The following is a 14,342-nucleotide window of genomic DNA, read 5'->3' as shown; positions in this document are numbered from 1 at the left end:
CACTCTCGCAATGGTTCACACATGCTAAGGGGCATGCCCACGTAAGAGGTACGTGCCTACCCATCATTCCAAAATGGATCCCTCTGAACTTCGGGTGCAGTTACCCTCTGTTACTGTGCAGCTGCAAAGGAACAGGGAGGAACGGGGAGGAGTGAAAAGGCGTCACAGAGTGACGCAATCACTAAGCATGCCTACCCCACGCCCACCTCAAACTGTGAAGTCAGTTCAAGGAAGGGACAGACAGCTCAGCAACCACAGTAAATCCACAGCAAGCTAAAAAATCGCAGCAAATCGCCTCTGTGGAAATCCGTATTTTCCCTGTGAAAATGGTTTGGCTGCGAAGTGGTGACTGCATTCTATGTCCCAAAGGTCCTCAGACCACAGCAGCCCTGGAGTAAATGCCTCATGTAGATGGGGCCCTGTTTTTTCACCAGTTACTGATCTATAAGGGCACCTGTTATCTTATCCCATGACTCCTAAATTTGCACAGGAGCCTTTTGTCAGGGACTTAGTCAAACATTTTTTTAAAGACCAAGTACACAAAGTCTACTGGATCACCCCTTTCTACATTTATGTTGACAATGGCACTCTCAAAGACAAGGTAAGTGAGTCAGGACTTAACTTTGGAGAAGCTGTGTTGATTCTTCTTCAGCAAGACTTGTCCTATATTCTCGATAGTTTTATCTTTAGTAATGCTTTCTAAACATTGAGTTCCCCACTTACCGGGGAGCCGCCATTGTGGGTGCACATGGGTCTGGTGGCGGGAAAGGAAGACAGCTGGCAGGAGCCTGCACAGGAGCACCTCCCTGCAGGCTGACAGCACCGAGCCAATCAAAAGGCTGATTGGCTCAGCTGGGATGTGGCTGTGCTGAGACAAGGTAAATGGGAGTAATGGCAGGCGGTTCCCTCTCTGGTCCGCCTTGCACACAAAAGAGAGGGTCTCATATGTCAGCTGCGCCACACAATTTACCCATTACAGAGACATTAAGCCAACTGCCCTGTAACTTCCTGGATCCCTGCCTTGGGTCCCTTGTAAAAAAAACTGGTGTTACACTGGCCACTTTTCAATCCTCTGATACAGAGGCCAATCCTAGGGCCAAGTTGTATACTTTTGTTAGAAAATCAGTAATTTCACATTTCAGTTATTTAAAGACTCTCAGGTGGATACCTTCAGACCTGGTGATTTGTTAATTTTTAATAAAGACTAGAACTTTATCTATTGAGACTGCTACTTGCCTCTGTTCTCCAGACTCCCTTCCTGAAAAAGTCAGCTCAGGCACAGATATCTGCCCTACATCTTCCACAGTAAAAAGACAGACACATAAATAGCAATTTAATTTTACAAAGTTGTTCATAATGACTGATAGACAAAAAATTTACTTAAGAGATCAATTTACTTACCCAAAACCAACAGCCACCCAGTAATTTTGAACACCATGATGTGGTCCTACCATAGGCAAAATATCTGGAGAATATGTTATAGGACCTGCAACTACATTTATTATGTCTGCTTGTTTCAAGACTGGGACCATTTCCATAGCAGCCTCAACATGTTCCATTATTCTGTCCAAATCAGACTCAAAAAGCTCCTTCCCAAAACCTAGAAAAATGTTTGACTTATTATATATTTGTTAACTTTATACTTTAAAAGCTGTTTCATTATATACATAGCAAAATGAAGCACTCCTTTTCTCAGTACACCCAAATGTTACAGGAAAGGAACTGCATGCAAAAAACACTTATTTGCCCACTGGAATAGCACAAAGTGAAAGCAAGAATTATATAGGAAATCTGTGAACACGATACCAGGAAGGGGATTTGTCTTTAAGGATAAGCGTGTGTAATCATAGTCAACCACAGATTACAATTAATAGGCAGCAGCATATTCAACTAGTCAGAGAGAAAAATTGAGCGATATTACCTGGTGGGACTCCATGTACTACCCAGGATTCTTGTAGTTTCATTTTTTCTTCATTTTCATATGGGCCAAATAAAAGCCCATCCCTTTCTTGTCTCAAATAATATGAACCTTCTAAGTCACGAAGCACAGGCAATTCCTTTTTCAGGGCTTTAACTTCAGGGACAGTTGCAGTAACAACATATTGGTGATGAACTGGTATGAGTGGATGATGCATTCCAACCATTTTGCCTATTTCACGAGCCCAGAAACCTAGACAGCACAATGCACAGAAACACAAATATTAGAACAGCAGAGCAATTAGAAACTAAAGACACAATTTTTTAGAGTAAACACTATAGTGTTTTGAGGAAGGACAGGGACTGTGCCACCTCCCATGCTGTTCTGGAGGCTCCCCAAGTGGGGGCTGAAGGGGAATCAAAGAAAATTGCACCCCATCCCATCCTCCAGTGCAGGGGTGGGCAAATTTCCCAGGGTCTGGGGGCCAATTTCCACTGCCCTGGAACCTGCCGGGGGCCACATCCTCCATCACCCTGCAAGCCCTGCTGCTGCAAATGCCACTGCCACATTGCTGCTGAATTTTGGCAAGCATGCAGTGGCAAGAGAAAAAAACACATTTTCACTTTAAATAAGACGTGCGGTGAGCCTTGTTTTAATGCAAGATCGACTTCCCAAAGCCCCAGGGGAGTGCAGCTTTGCATTTAAAAAAGGTGCATGCTCCCCACAAACCTTGTTTTAAAGCAAAAGTGAGTGTTTTTTTTTTCCTGCCCCTACTGCACACCACCAAAGTTTGGCAGCAACTCACCAGAATGGAGGTGGTCATTTGGGGGTGGTGGGGTGGCAAAAAAATATGGAGACACTACATGTTACCCACCCCTGCTCCAATGGAACTCTGCTAAGTGAAAGTCTAGATCCAGCCTTGGATTCTGCTCATTGTAAAGTGTTTGTTTATTGCACAAAGATTGACAGAAACTCTGAATGCAGTACAATCTTTATCTCTATGTAAAAAATGTAATTTATTAAGTAGCTTCCACATCTCAATTCACTTGAATATCTTGTGTGATACACTTTACACTTTTCTAATGCAATTTGACACATTAGGGCTTCAATTCTAACCATACTTACTAGAAATTAAATGGCACTGAACACATTGGAACTTACTTCTGAGTAACATACATAGGATTGTGCTGCACTTCTGTGATACACATTTTTGCATACAATGGCAAATTCTGACTAATGTGTGTTCACTAAAAATGAATAAACAGGCCAACACTGAATTTAGAATGATGTGATTAAACCAATGTGATAAACTTTCTCAAAGCACATTTGTAACCTAGTAGTTTATAGGCAAGTAATTGGAAATTGCTTGTGTTTGGTGCTTTTGAGAACTAAAGATTAGGTCTCTATTTATGTAGCAACCATTTGTCTCTAATGTATTAATTTTTATAATTAGGACTATGGCCATGATTTTAAAAGGTGCGCAAGGCTTTGGAACATGGGAATCTACCTCATCCTGAATTAGACCATTAGTTCATCTAACTCAGTGTTGTTAATGCTGAGGAAGGCTCTGCAAAATTAAGTGAATGGGCGTAGGCAGCAGCTTCCCAGGGCTTCAGACAGAGGTCTTTCCCAGCCCTACCTGGAGAGGCCAGAAACCTTGTGCATGTAGAGCATTTGTTCTACTACTGAGCTACAGCTCCTCCCTGCAGTTCCACACAAGTTCCACACTGAGGAATGCTCTGCAACATTAAAGTGAATAACCCAGGCCACCTCTCTTGCAGTGAGTATGTACATGTGGATTGCAACTACTATGCTACTGAAGAAGTTGCCTCACTATTATTACTATTTTATACATTTTCTTACCTACTTTGTACTTAGAGTATTTTAATACTGAGTTCTGAAGTTGTGACATCTCTTCAGGCTTTTTCATTTCTGTCTTTAACTTATTAAAACAAAGTCACCGTTGTATAGTTTCAATGTTCAACTAAAGGGAATAAGACCTGGTACTGATTAATGACCTGGGTCACTGTAGGTAAATACAACCATGGTGAGAGTGTGTTCCTAACAAATGTTACAGCCAATCTTCTTCCTTCCTTTCCTATCCTCCTCTCCAAAATAAATAATTATTTACTGTGTGCTTTCATGCCAGTCCTATTGTGCTAAGTCCATACTACTAATTTAAAATACAGTGGATTCATTACACAGCGCCTTACCTTTCCCCATCACCCAGTTGCTCAATTCATAACTTGGAGATCAGGAATGTTCTGCCTGGTGCTCGCTTACATGACATGGCGCTCGCTTACATGACATCAGGAAAAACTTCCTGACCGTTAGAGCAGTATGACAATGGAACCGATTTCCTAGGGAGGTAGTGGGCTCTCCCACACTGGATGCATTCAAGATGAGGCTGCTGGACAGCCATCTGTTAGGGATGCTCTGACTTGGATTCCTGCATTGAGCAGGGGGTTGGACTCGATGGTCTTATAGGCCCCTTCCAACCCTACTATTCTATGAATCTAAGATTTTATGCTTGCCCCCCCCTCCCACCACCACCACCACCACCACCACCTTTTTCACATATAGATTCCCTCCTCTACCTCCTGGTTTGATGTCCAACTCAGGAGATTATGTTTTGTGCTAACCTCTAAACAACAATTTGCAAGCCCACTTCAAACTGTGCTTTCAAACCATTATTTGGGGGCAAGGCTCTAACCATAGCTTGCCAATTTGAACATCATGGCAAAATACTGATAGAGAAAACTAGGAAGTAGAGGATGTCATCCATACATGAGAAGGAAGGGGGAAGGGAAGGAGAGAGAATATTAGCTTTTGTCACGTTCCTAGTCTCCAAACCATGATTTGGTAATCACAAAATGTAACATCTGAATTAAGACTATTCAATTCAGATGGGTGCTGTAGAAATGAAGTGAATGAATTTAAACCAACTTCTACCTGTGGGAGAACAAGTACGAGGTTTCTATTTTGAGGGGGGAAAAGTATTCTAAAAAATAATCCTTGCTATAACTATAACTATTTCTTAAGGATGCTCACACAGTATATTCATGAAATAGTCAGTAATAACATATCCATAAAAATTGGCTTAATCTTTATTCTAGTCAATAAATATATGAAAGACATAAAATTTGACTTCATGACTCTTGATCAATTTTTTAGCACTTTTTGGGGTATAATATAAATTTGTTTTCCTGATTCTATCTTTTAAAAAAGAGAGGTTACAGTCCCCATTTATTTTATTAATATTTCAGTGACTAATGCTTTCAAATCATTGTAACATATAAAATGATCATAAACACCATATACTGTGCTTTACATCTTTTATCCCTCATAGGAGATAAGGCATCTACATATTTGTATCAGTAATTTTTGCACCCAATACAATCCTTTTTAGAGTCCCATTTAATTCAATAGAATGAACATACTAATGAGGGTGTATGCTCCACTGAACACAATGAGATTTAATTCTGAGTAAACATGATCCCTTCATGGATCACTGCCTTGTTGTGGCGAAGGGGCTTGCGTAACTCAGTGAAGCCATAAGCTATGCAGTGCAGGGCCACCCAAGACGGACAGGTCATGGCAGAGAGTTCTGACAAAATGTGGTCCACTGGAGAAGGAAATGGCAACCCACTCCAGTATTCTTGCCAAGAAAACCCCATGGAACGTATCACAAGGCTAAAAGATATGACGCCGGAAGATGAACCCCTCAGGTCGGAAGGTGTCCAATATGCTACTGGGGAAGAGCAGAGGGTATTTCCAAGTAGCGCCAGAAAGAGTGAAGCGGCTGGGCCAAACCCGAAAGGACACTCAGCTGTGGATGTGTCTGGTGGTGAAAAGAAAATCCGATGCTGTAAAGAACAATATTGTTTAGGAACCTGGAATGTCAGATCAATGAATCAAGGTAAGCTGGAGGGGGTCAAACATGAGATGGCAAGATTGAACATCGACATCTTGGGAATCAGCCAACTAAAATGGACAGGCATGGGCGAATTTAATTCAGGTGACCATCATATCTACTATTGTGGGCAAGAATCCCTTAGAAGAAATGGAGTAGCACTCATAGTCAACAAAAGGGTGGGAAAAGCAGTACTGGGGTACAATCTTAAAAATGATAGAATGATCTCAGTACGAATCCAAGGCAAACCATTCAACATCACAGTAATTCAAGTCTATGCCCCAACCACTGAGGCCGAAGAAGCTGAGGTTGATCGGTTCTATGAAGACCTACAACACCTTCTAGAACTAACACCAAAAAAAGATGTCCTCTTCATCATAGGGGATTGGAATGCTAAAGTAGGAAGTCAAGAAATCACCGGGATAACAGGCAGGCACGGCCTTGGTGTACAAAATGAAGCAGGACAAAAGCTAATAGAGTTTTGCCAAGAGAACATGCTGATCATAGCAAACATTCTTTTCCAACAGCACAAGAGGCGACTCTACACATGGACGTCACCAGATGGTCAATATCGAAATCAGATTGATTATGTCCTTTGCAGCCAAAGATGGAGAAGCTCCATACAGTCAGTAAAAACAAGACCTGGAGCTCACTGTGGCTCAGGTCATGAGCTGCTTCTTGCAAAATTTCGGCTTAAATTGAAGAACATAGGGAAAACCACTAAACCGTTCAGGTATGACCTAAATCATATCCCTGATGAATATACAGTGGAGGTGAGGAATAGATTTCAGGGATTAGACCTGATAGACAGAGTGCCTGAGGAACTATGGACGGAGGTCCGTAACATTGTTCAGGAGGCAGCAACGAAATCCATCCCAAAGAAAAAGAAATGCAAGAAAGCAAAGTGGCTGTCTGATGAGGCTTTACAAGTAGCTCACGAAAGAAGGGAAGCGAAAAGCAAGGGAGAAAGGGGAAGATATACCCAACTGAATGCAGAGTTCCAGAGAATAGCAAGGAGAGACAAGAAGGCCTTCTTAAATGAACAATGCAAAGAAATCGAGGAAAACAACAGAATGGGAAAGCCTAGAGATCTCTTCAAGAAAATTGGAGATCTCAAGGGAACGTTTTGTGCAAAGACGGGCATGATAAAGGACAAAGAAGGCAGGGACCTAACAGAAGCAGATGAGATTAAGAAGAGGTGGCAAGAATACACAGAAGAACTATACAGGAAAGATCTGAATGTCCCTGATAGCCATGATAGTGCGGTCACTGAACTTGAGCCGGACATCCTAGAGAGTGAAGTCAAGTGGGCCTTAGGAAGCATTAGTAACAACAAAGCTAGCGGAAATGACAGTATTCCAGCCGAGCTATTTAAAATCCTAAAAGATGATGCTGTTAAAGTGCTGCATTCAATATGCCAACAAATCTGGAACACTCAACAGTGGCCACAAGACTGGAAAAGGTCAGTTTACATTCCAATTCCAAAGAAGGGCAACGCCAAAGAGTGTTCAAACTACCGCACAATTGCGCTCATTTCACATGCCAGCAAGGTGATGCTCAAAATCCTACAAGCTAGGCTTCAGCAGTATGCGAACCGAGAATTACCGGAAGTACAAGCTGGGTTTAGAAGAGGCAGAGGAACTAGAGATCAAATCGCCAACATTCGCTGCATCATGGAGAAAGCAAGAGAATTCCAGAAAAACGTCTATTTCTGCTTCATTGACTACGCTAAAGCCTTTGATTGTGTGGATCACAACAAACTGTGGCAAATTCTTAAAGTGATGGGAGTACCAGACCACCTTACCTGTCTCCTGAGAAACCTGTACGAGGGTCAAGAAGCAACAGTAAGAACCAGACATGGAACAACCGAGTGGTTCAAAATTGGGAAAGGAGTACGACAAGGCTGCATATTGTCACCCTGCTTATTTAACTTATATGCAGAGTACATCAAGAGAAATGCCAGGTTGGATGAATCAGAGGTCGGAATTAAGATTGCCGGGAGAATTATCAATAACCTCCGATATGCAGACGATACCACCCTAATGGCAGAAAGCGAAGAGGATCTCAAGAGCCTCTTGTTGAGGGTGAAAGAGGAGAGTGCAAAAGCTGGTTTGAAACTCAACATTAAAAAAACTAAGATCATGGCATCTGGCCCCATCACTTCCTGGCATATAGAAGGGGAAGAAATGGAAGCAGTGACAGATTTTATTTTCTTGGGCTCCAAGATCACCGCAGACAGTGACTGTAGCCATGAAATTAAAAGACGCTTGCTCCTTGGGAGGAAAGCTATGGCCAACCTAGACAGCATAGTAAGAAGCAGAGACATCACCTTGCCGACAAAGGTCCGTCTAATCAAAGCTATGGTTTTCCCAGTAGTAATGTATGGCTGTGAGAGCTGGACTATAAGGAAGGCTGAGCGCCGAAGAATTGATGCTTTCGAACTGTGGTGCTGGAGAAGACTCTTACGAGTGCCCTGGACTGCAAGGAGGTCAAATCAGTCCATCCTAAAGGAAATCAACCCTGACCACTCATTGGAAGGACAGATAATGAAGCTGAAGCTCCAATATTTTGGCCACCTAATGCGAAGAGAAAACTCCCTAGAAAAGACCCTGATGCTGGGAAAGACTGAAGGCAAAAGGAGAAGGGGACGGCAGAGGATGAGATGGCTAGATAGCATCACCGATGCAATGAATATGAACTTGAGCACACTCCGGGAGAGAGCGCAGGACAGGAAGGCCTGGCGTGCTATGGTCCATGGGGTCACGAAGAGTCGGACACGACTGAACGACTGAACAACAACAACAACAAAGGAAATCAACCCTGAGTGCTTATTGGAAGGACAGATAATGAAGCTGAAGCTCAAACATTTTGGCCACCTAATGCGAAGAGAAAACTCCCTGGAAAAGACCCTGATGCTGGGAAAGACTGAAGGCAAAAGGAGAAGGGGACGGCAGAGGATGAGATGGCTAGATAGCATCACGGATGCAATGAATATGAATTTGAGCACGCTCCGGGAGAGAGCGCAGGACAGGAAGGCCTGGCGTGCTATGGTCCATGGGGTCACGAAGAGTCGGACACGACTGAATGACTGAACAACAACAACAAAAACATGTATAGGATTGCACTGTAAAAGTATTTCATTTATAGTGCAATCCTATACAGTGGGACTTACTCCTGGGCAAATGTGTATAGGCTTGCAGCTTTAGCTAATCTGTAAATCTGACTGGTTGGTCTTATCATTTTTTAAATGTAGGGTGCCAAAATTTGTTTGTAAATCACTGGTAATTTAACCTCTATTCCTGAGAATGAAAGGCAATCAAAATTAAACAAGAATGTTTATGGAAACAGTTGTACTGTGCCTCATAAAAAGATCCTAAAAGGTCCTTTATGGCCAGTTCCCAATTTCTGTAATCCACCCAAAGAACTTTTGTCATTGGGTGCATAAAAAATTTGGTAATAAATATACTACTGCTTTGTGAACCTGCAGTAGCTTTGATTCCAGTCAATCTTAGATTACAGTGATTATTTGGATCTGTTCTAATCTGGCTTTGGGACACAGTCTTGATTGCCCTCATAGATGACATACTCCAGGTAATGAATGGAGGGAGCACAACCCTGTTGGTTCTCCTGGACCTTTCAGCAGCTTTTGATACCACTGGGTATGGCTGTACAGAGGAAAAATATTATTCTCAGAATTTATTGATCTGATTTGTATCCTGCCTTTCTACCAAGAAAATGGTGCTCAAAATTGTTGGCTCATATAGGGGGTTGCCTCAGCTTGGTGGCTTAGATCTAAGGCAGAGGGTTGCCTCACCCCCTTTTCTGAAACCTTAGAAATCTTCCCAATTGACTACAAGGTGAAAATCAACAAACACCTATAACTGTGTGTGTGTGTTTTTGTAGAATTTGATAAAAAAAATTGCAGACATTTTCTGCCAAAGGGATCAAGTGTGCCAAATTTCAGACATGTGCAGCAGTGCCTCCCCTGCCCCCTCTGTCTGGCATTTCCCATTTATGGAAAGCTTGGGGGAAGTTACACAAATGTATCAAAGCAGCTATGGGGAAACAACCTTAGAAACCATCCTAAGCTCTGTAGTACGTTCAAAGACTACCTCAGATTCCAAGGCAGTGTGAATATCTCGAAGGTGAGGATCCTCACTTCTGACTCTTGCTCATCTGCAGCAAATTCAGATCTCTACCATCCACCATGGTATTTTTCTGGGCCACCTCTCTGGGCCAGGAGGTATGGTGTCACAGTGGCTTTGGTCTTTTCTGGAGGGATGGAATCATGTGCTAGTGCTGGCTGCTGCGGGACTTTCACCTCATGGCAACTGGCTTTCAGGATGCCTCAACTTTCTATATTGTCCCCCATGGCAACTCTGGGAGAAGTCATCCTGGATGAAAGTATAAGCCCAATCCTGGATGGGCTTGAACTCCCCCTGAAGGACCAAGTGCATAGTTCGGGGGTTTTCCTAGACTTGGCACTATATATGCAAGTGCTGGTGGCACTGGTTACCAGGAGTGTCTTTTATCAGCTTTGGTTGACTTGCAAGCTGCATCCCTATCTGGAGAAAACAGACCTTGCTACAGTAAGTCATGCTCTGGTTACATTCAGACTTGACTAGTAATGCACTCTATGTGACGGTGCCTTCAAGATGTTTCAGAAAGTTCAGCTGGAGCAGGATGCAGCTGTCTGGTTGCTTGCAGGGGCCAGGCAATCAGAGACCAATTCTGTACCAGCTACACTGGTTGCCTGTGCATTTCCTGCTCCAATTTAAAGGGCTGGTGATTACTTTTAAAGTCCTAAATGGCTTGGGACCAGGTTATTGGAAGGACCGCCTGCTTCTGTGTGAACCTGCCTGGGCCCTAAGATCAGTTGTTAAACCCTTCCTCATGTGCCCATGGGTAAGATCTATCAGGTTGGTGAGCACAAGAGATCATCTTTTCTGTGGTGGCCTCATCCTTATGGAATGCCTTTCATGCGAGTTACACCTGGCTCCCTCCCTGACTATTTTTAAACAGACTCTAAGAATTTAAATGTTTCACTCCATTTTTAATTGAAGCTGGCCTATTAATAGCCGGCCTATATGGCCTATATTAGGGGGGCCGCGGTGGCTTAGTGGTTAAGACACTGAACTGCGGACCGGAAGGTCGGCAGGTCAGCAGTTCGAGACCCGAGTGCTGCGTGACGGAGTGAGCTCCCGTCTTCAGTCCCAGCTTCTGCCAACCTAGCAGTTCGAAAGCAAGAAATTGCAAGTAGATAAATAGGTACCGCCTCGGCGGGAAAGGTAACAGCGTTCCGTGCACCTCGGTGTTCAGTCATGCCGGCCACATGACCACAGAAGCGTCTTCGGACAGCGCTGGCTCTTCGGCTTAGAAATGGGGATGAGCACCGCACCCTAGAGTCGGACACGACTGGTTGGGGACACCTTTACCTTTACATGGCCTATATTAGCTGCCCTACATAAAATATGGAGCAGCTGATATTTTTATTTTATTGCTGATATTTTTTTTAAACTATTGCTGATATTTTCATTCTTATTTTATCAAAATGGTATTTTAATGCTGCTGTTTTAGTTAATTGTGTGTGTGTGTGTGTGTGTGTAACTGTTTCATGTTTTGTTATGTAAACCACCTTGAGGTTGCCTTTAAAGGCAGTATAGTAATATTTTAAATAAATAAATATTGGGGGATCATATCACACAGAATTTTGTGGCCAGAAAACCCAGTACAGGAGATCATAGCTTATTTCAATCATAAAGGGTACTGTGATATGATGTCACTGTTTCATAACAATTTTACCTATAACAGCCCCTTAACATAGATATTGCTTTCCCCCAAATATCCATTCTTCAATACATAATTCAATCAATTAACTATTTACTTAACAAAGAATCTCTCCTGCTTTCCCTTAGAGTGTCCAATTAGACCTATGAATTTGAGGTTTTCCAGTTAACTATTCAAGTTTCCCTCCTGCAAGCTTTTATTGGCAACAGCTGGGTTCACAGCAATAGGCAGCTGCAGCCCAGGCATAAGCATAATGGTCGAGGATCCCTCAAGCCACTACCATGATCTCAGGGGCTAAATGGGGAAGGGGGTCTAAGAGAAAATAGCTGCCCTGCCTCCTTCATCCAACAGGAAGCCTCCACTAGGTCCTAGATCCCTTTGTGAATGAAAGGAGCTCTTCTGTTCATGGAGGGACAAGTATGGATCCAATACAACATATATAGCCTTGAGAGAGAAGGAGGCAGGAAGGAAAAAGCACAGTGTCAAATCATAAGATGAAAAGTGAGAAAGTGTACAAGATTTTGAGAGAGGAAAGAAAAGGGAATTTCCACAAATATGTGGAAGCCTGAATAGCAGAAAACCTGAAAAATGCTCATATTCTGAACATCAAGTTATTGTGTTGTTTTTCTACTACCACTTTACTATTTTATTCACACACAAAAATGAAACGTTTTCTAAATAACTACTACATAATGTTTATTAAAAACTGGAAGTTATATCCAGGAGAGAGAAGAAAACATGTGTATCCACCCACACCGACCATTTTAATCTTGCAAGTGCTTCTAATGTGGAAACTTTAGAATGCCAAGTAAGTGTTTTCACAATTCATGGACATGTGGTACTGGAATTGCACAATAGTGTGACCCATGTCCTCTGTTTTTAAAGTGAAAGGCCAAACTATGCTCAGGAACTCTGGTCTCATATCCTAGTCCTAAACTAATTTGCACAGAAATAAGATCCACTGATTTATGTAATGGCATTTTTAAAGATCAGATTACTAATAAAACAATGTGCTTATTATCCTATCATGAAACATTGAAATGACACATGTCATTCTACTTACTATTCTACAAACTATTAAAATTAGCGGGGGGATTACAACTTCATGCCAAATCATGTTTCATGAGATAATCAGATAGCTAATGCAAAGCATAAATTACCCGCTTTCTACAATGTATTCATTTTAGCATTACTGTCTGTGTTTAGTGTGAGCTACCTAATCCTGCATCGCTGGGTTTCTTTTGTTAAACTTCCAAAGGCATGAACATATCTTTCATTTCTTACCAGCTGTATTCACAACTCTGTTTGCTTGAATTATTCCATGTGGAGTTTCAACTTCCCATGTCCCATCTGATCTAGATTTTAGATTAGTTACTTGAACTGGATAATTTAACTGAGCACCGAATTTCCTGGCCCCTGCAGCCAACGCCATAGTGAGTGAGTAAGGGTCAATATGACCATCTCCAGGATTGTGTAGACCAGCTAATACCTAAGTAGGTTAAACAGATGAAATTACATTAGTTTTGCTATATATATATTTTGCAATCAACAGCTGAGAAATAGGGAAGATCTGAATATTAATGAGTTCCACTGAACTCAGCAGCTGGAAATTCAGAATCTGGCCATAAAGAACAAAATGGCTAAAGATTTAAATTATTACAAATATTACATGGAGATTCAACTTGTGCTGATGTTAATCAAGGGTTGCAATCATGCTTTATTAAATTAGTGGGTGTTTTGCAACTAATTTCAATAGAATAGGATTACAACCAACTTACTTAGTTAACTCTTTTGTACCTTTGTTTCCTCCATGGAATTCAGGCTGGCAGTAGATGTATTGAAAACCATTGCTACACTTGCCCCAGCCTTCCTGAGTGGTGAGAAGTTCCAGTGGCTTTCTTTGGAAAGAGGTCACAGGAGGTTTATGGCAGGAAACCTCCAGCCCATGGGCCAAATCCAGCCCACAGGCTTCCCCATCACACGAGGCCCCTTGCCTTCTGAGAGGGGGTGGGAGAGACTGTGCCACGGGATCAAGGAGTACTCCTCAACACCATGGCTCAGTTCGCTTTCCTCCTCCCTTGCTGTGTGCTCATCTCCCTCCATATTCACTCCCTCAGTCATCCCCTTCTCCAATTGGGAAAGGGGCAAGCTGCAGATTCAGCTGGCAGTTGGAAGAGCAATCCAAGGATGAGAGGTGGGTGAATCTGGTTCCATGCCTCTCCCTGCATGAAGAATGGGGGCAGATGATCTCAGAGGCAGGGCTTTGAGATAGGGGCTTCAGTTGCAGAGGCCCACGTCAGACATCATCTGCCCCCCCCCCCATTGATCCCAGTTCCCCACCCTTGACCTATGCTGATTTGTTTCAGGTGTCTAGGGGGCTATCTTCATGAGTAATTTAGTGTGAAGTTAGAGCAGCTTGAGTTCCTTTGTGACAGATGACGTCATCACCAATCCACTGCCACCCAGCCACTTCCCTCTTGAAAAGCCACATTTTCTGAAACTCCTTTTACTCTGACTCTTTTACTGAAAGCGGCTCACTGGCAGGTTTACCACAGTGTGCCATGTCCCCGCTGCATGAAATCCTAGGTGTGCCTCTGTGACCTGGCAGTGATGTGGTCAAGGGGGTGGGACACCCCATTCCCTCTTGTTTCCCCAGTGGAAGTAGTTTTCCCATTCTCATTGAGTAAATCCCCAGGAGCACAGCAGGGACCCTCACATTACTGC

At 42.8% G+C, this 14,342-nt stretch overlaps 1 protein-coding gene across 1 annotated transcript in view; it reads right to left on the bottom strand.

The window, feature by feature from the left end:
• The window catches only part of DMGDH (dimethylglycine dehydrogenase), a 99,770-nt gene that overhangs the window by 69,341 nt on the left and 16,087 nt on the right, over positions 1-14,342 (bottom strand). The window contains exons 5-7 of the mRNA XM_084833397.1: positions 12,903-13,107; positions 1,922-2,170; positions 1,402-1,600 (exon numbers count right to left, since the gene is read on the bottom strand). Coding sequence (XP_084689523.1) covers positions 1,402-1,600; positions 1,922-2,170; positions 12,903-13,107 — 653 coding nt within the window. The remainder of the gene's footprint in view (positions 1-1,401; positions 1,601-1,921; positions 2,171-12,902; positions 13,108-14,342) is intronic.

This window comes from Heloderma suspectum, chromosome 2, assembly GCF_057233095.1.
Source record: "Heloderma suspectum isolate Gila_16-S chromosome 2, 16-S_ref, whole genome shotgun sequence".
NCBI classification, from domain to species: Eukaryota; Metazoa; Chordata; class Lepidosauria; order Squamata; family Helodermatidae; genus Heloderma; species Heloderma suspectum.
Note: the sequence above shows the minus strand (reverse complement) of the source record. Positions and strands in the feature narration are given on the sequence as shown.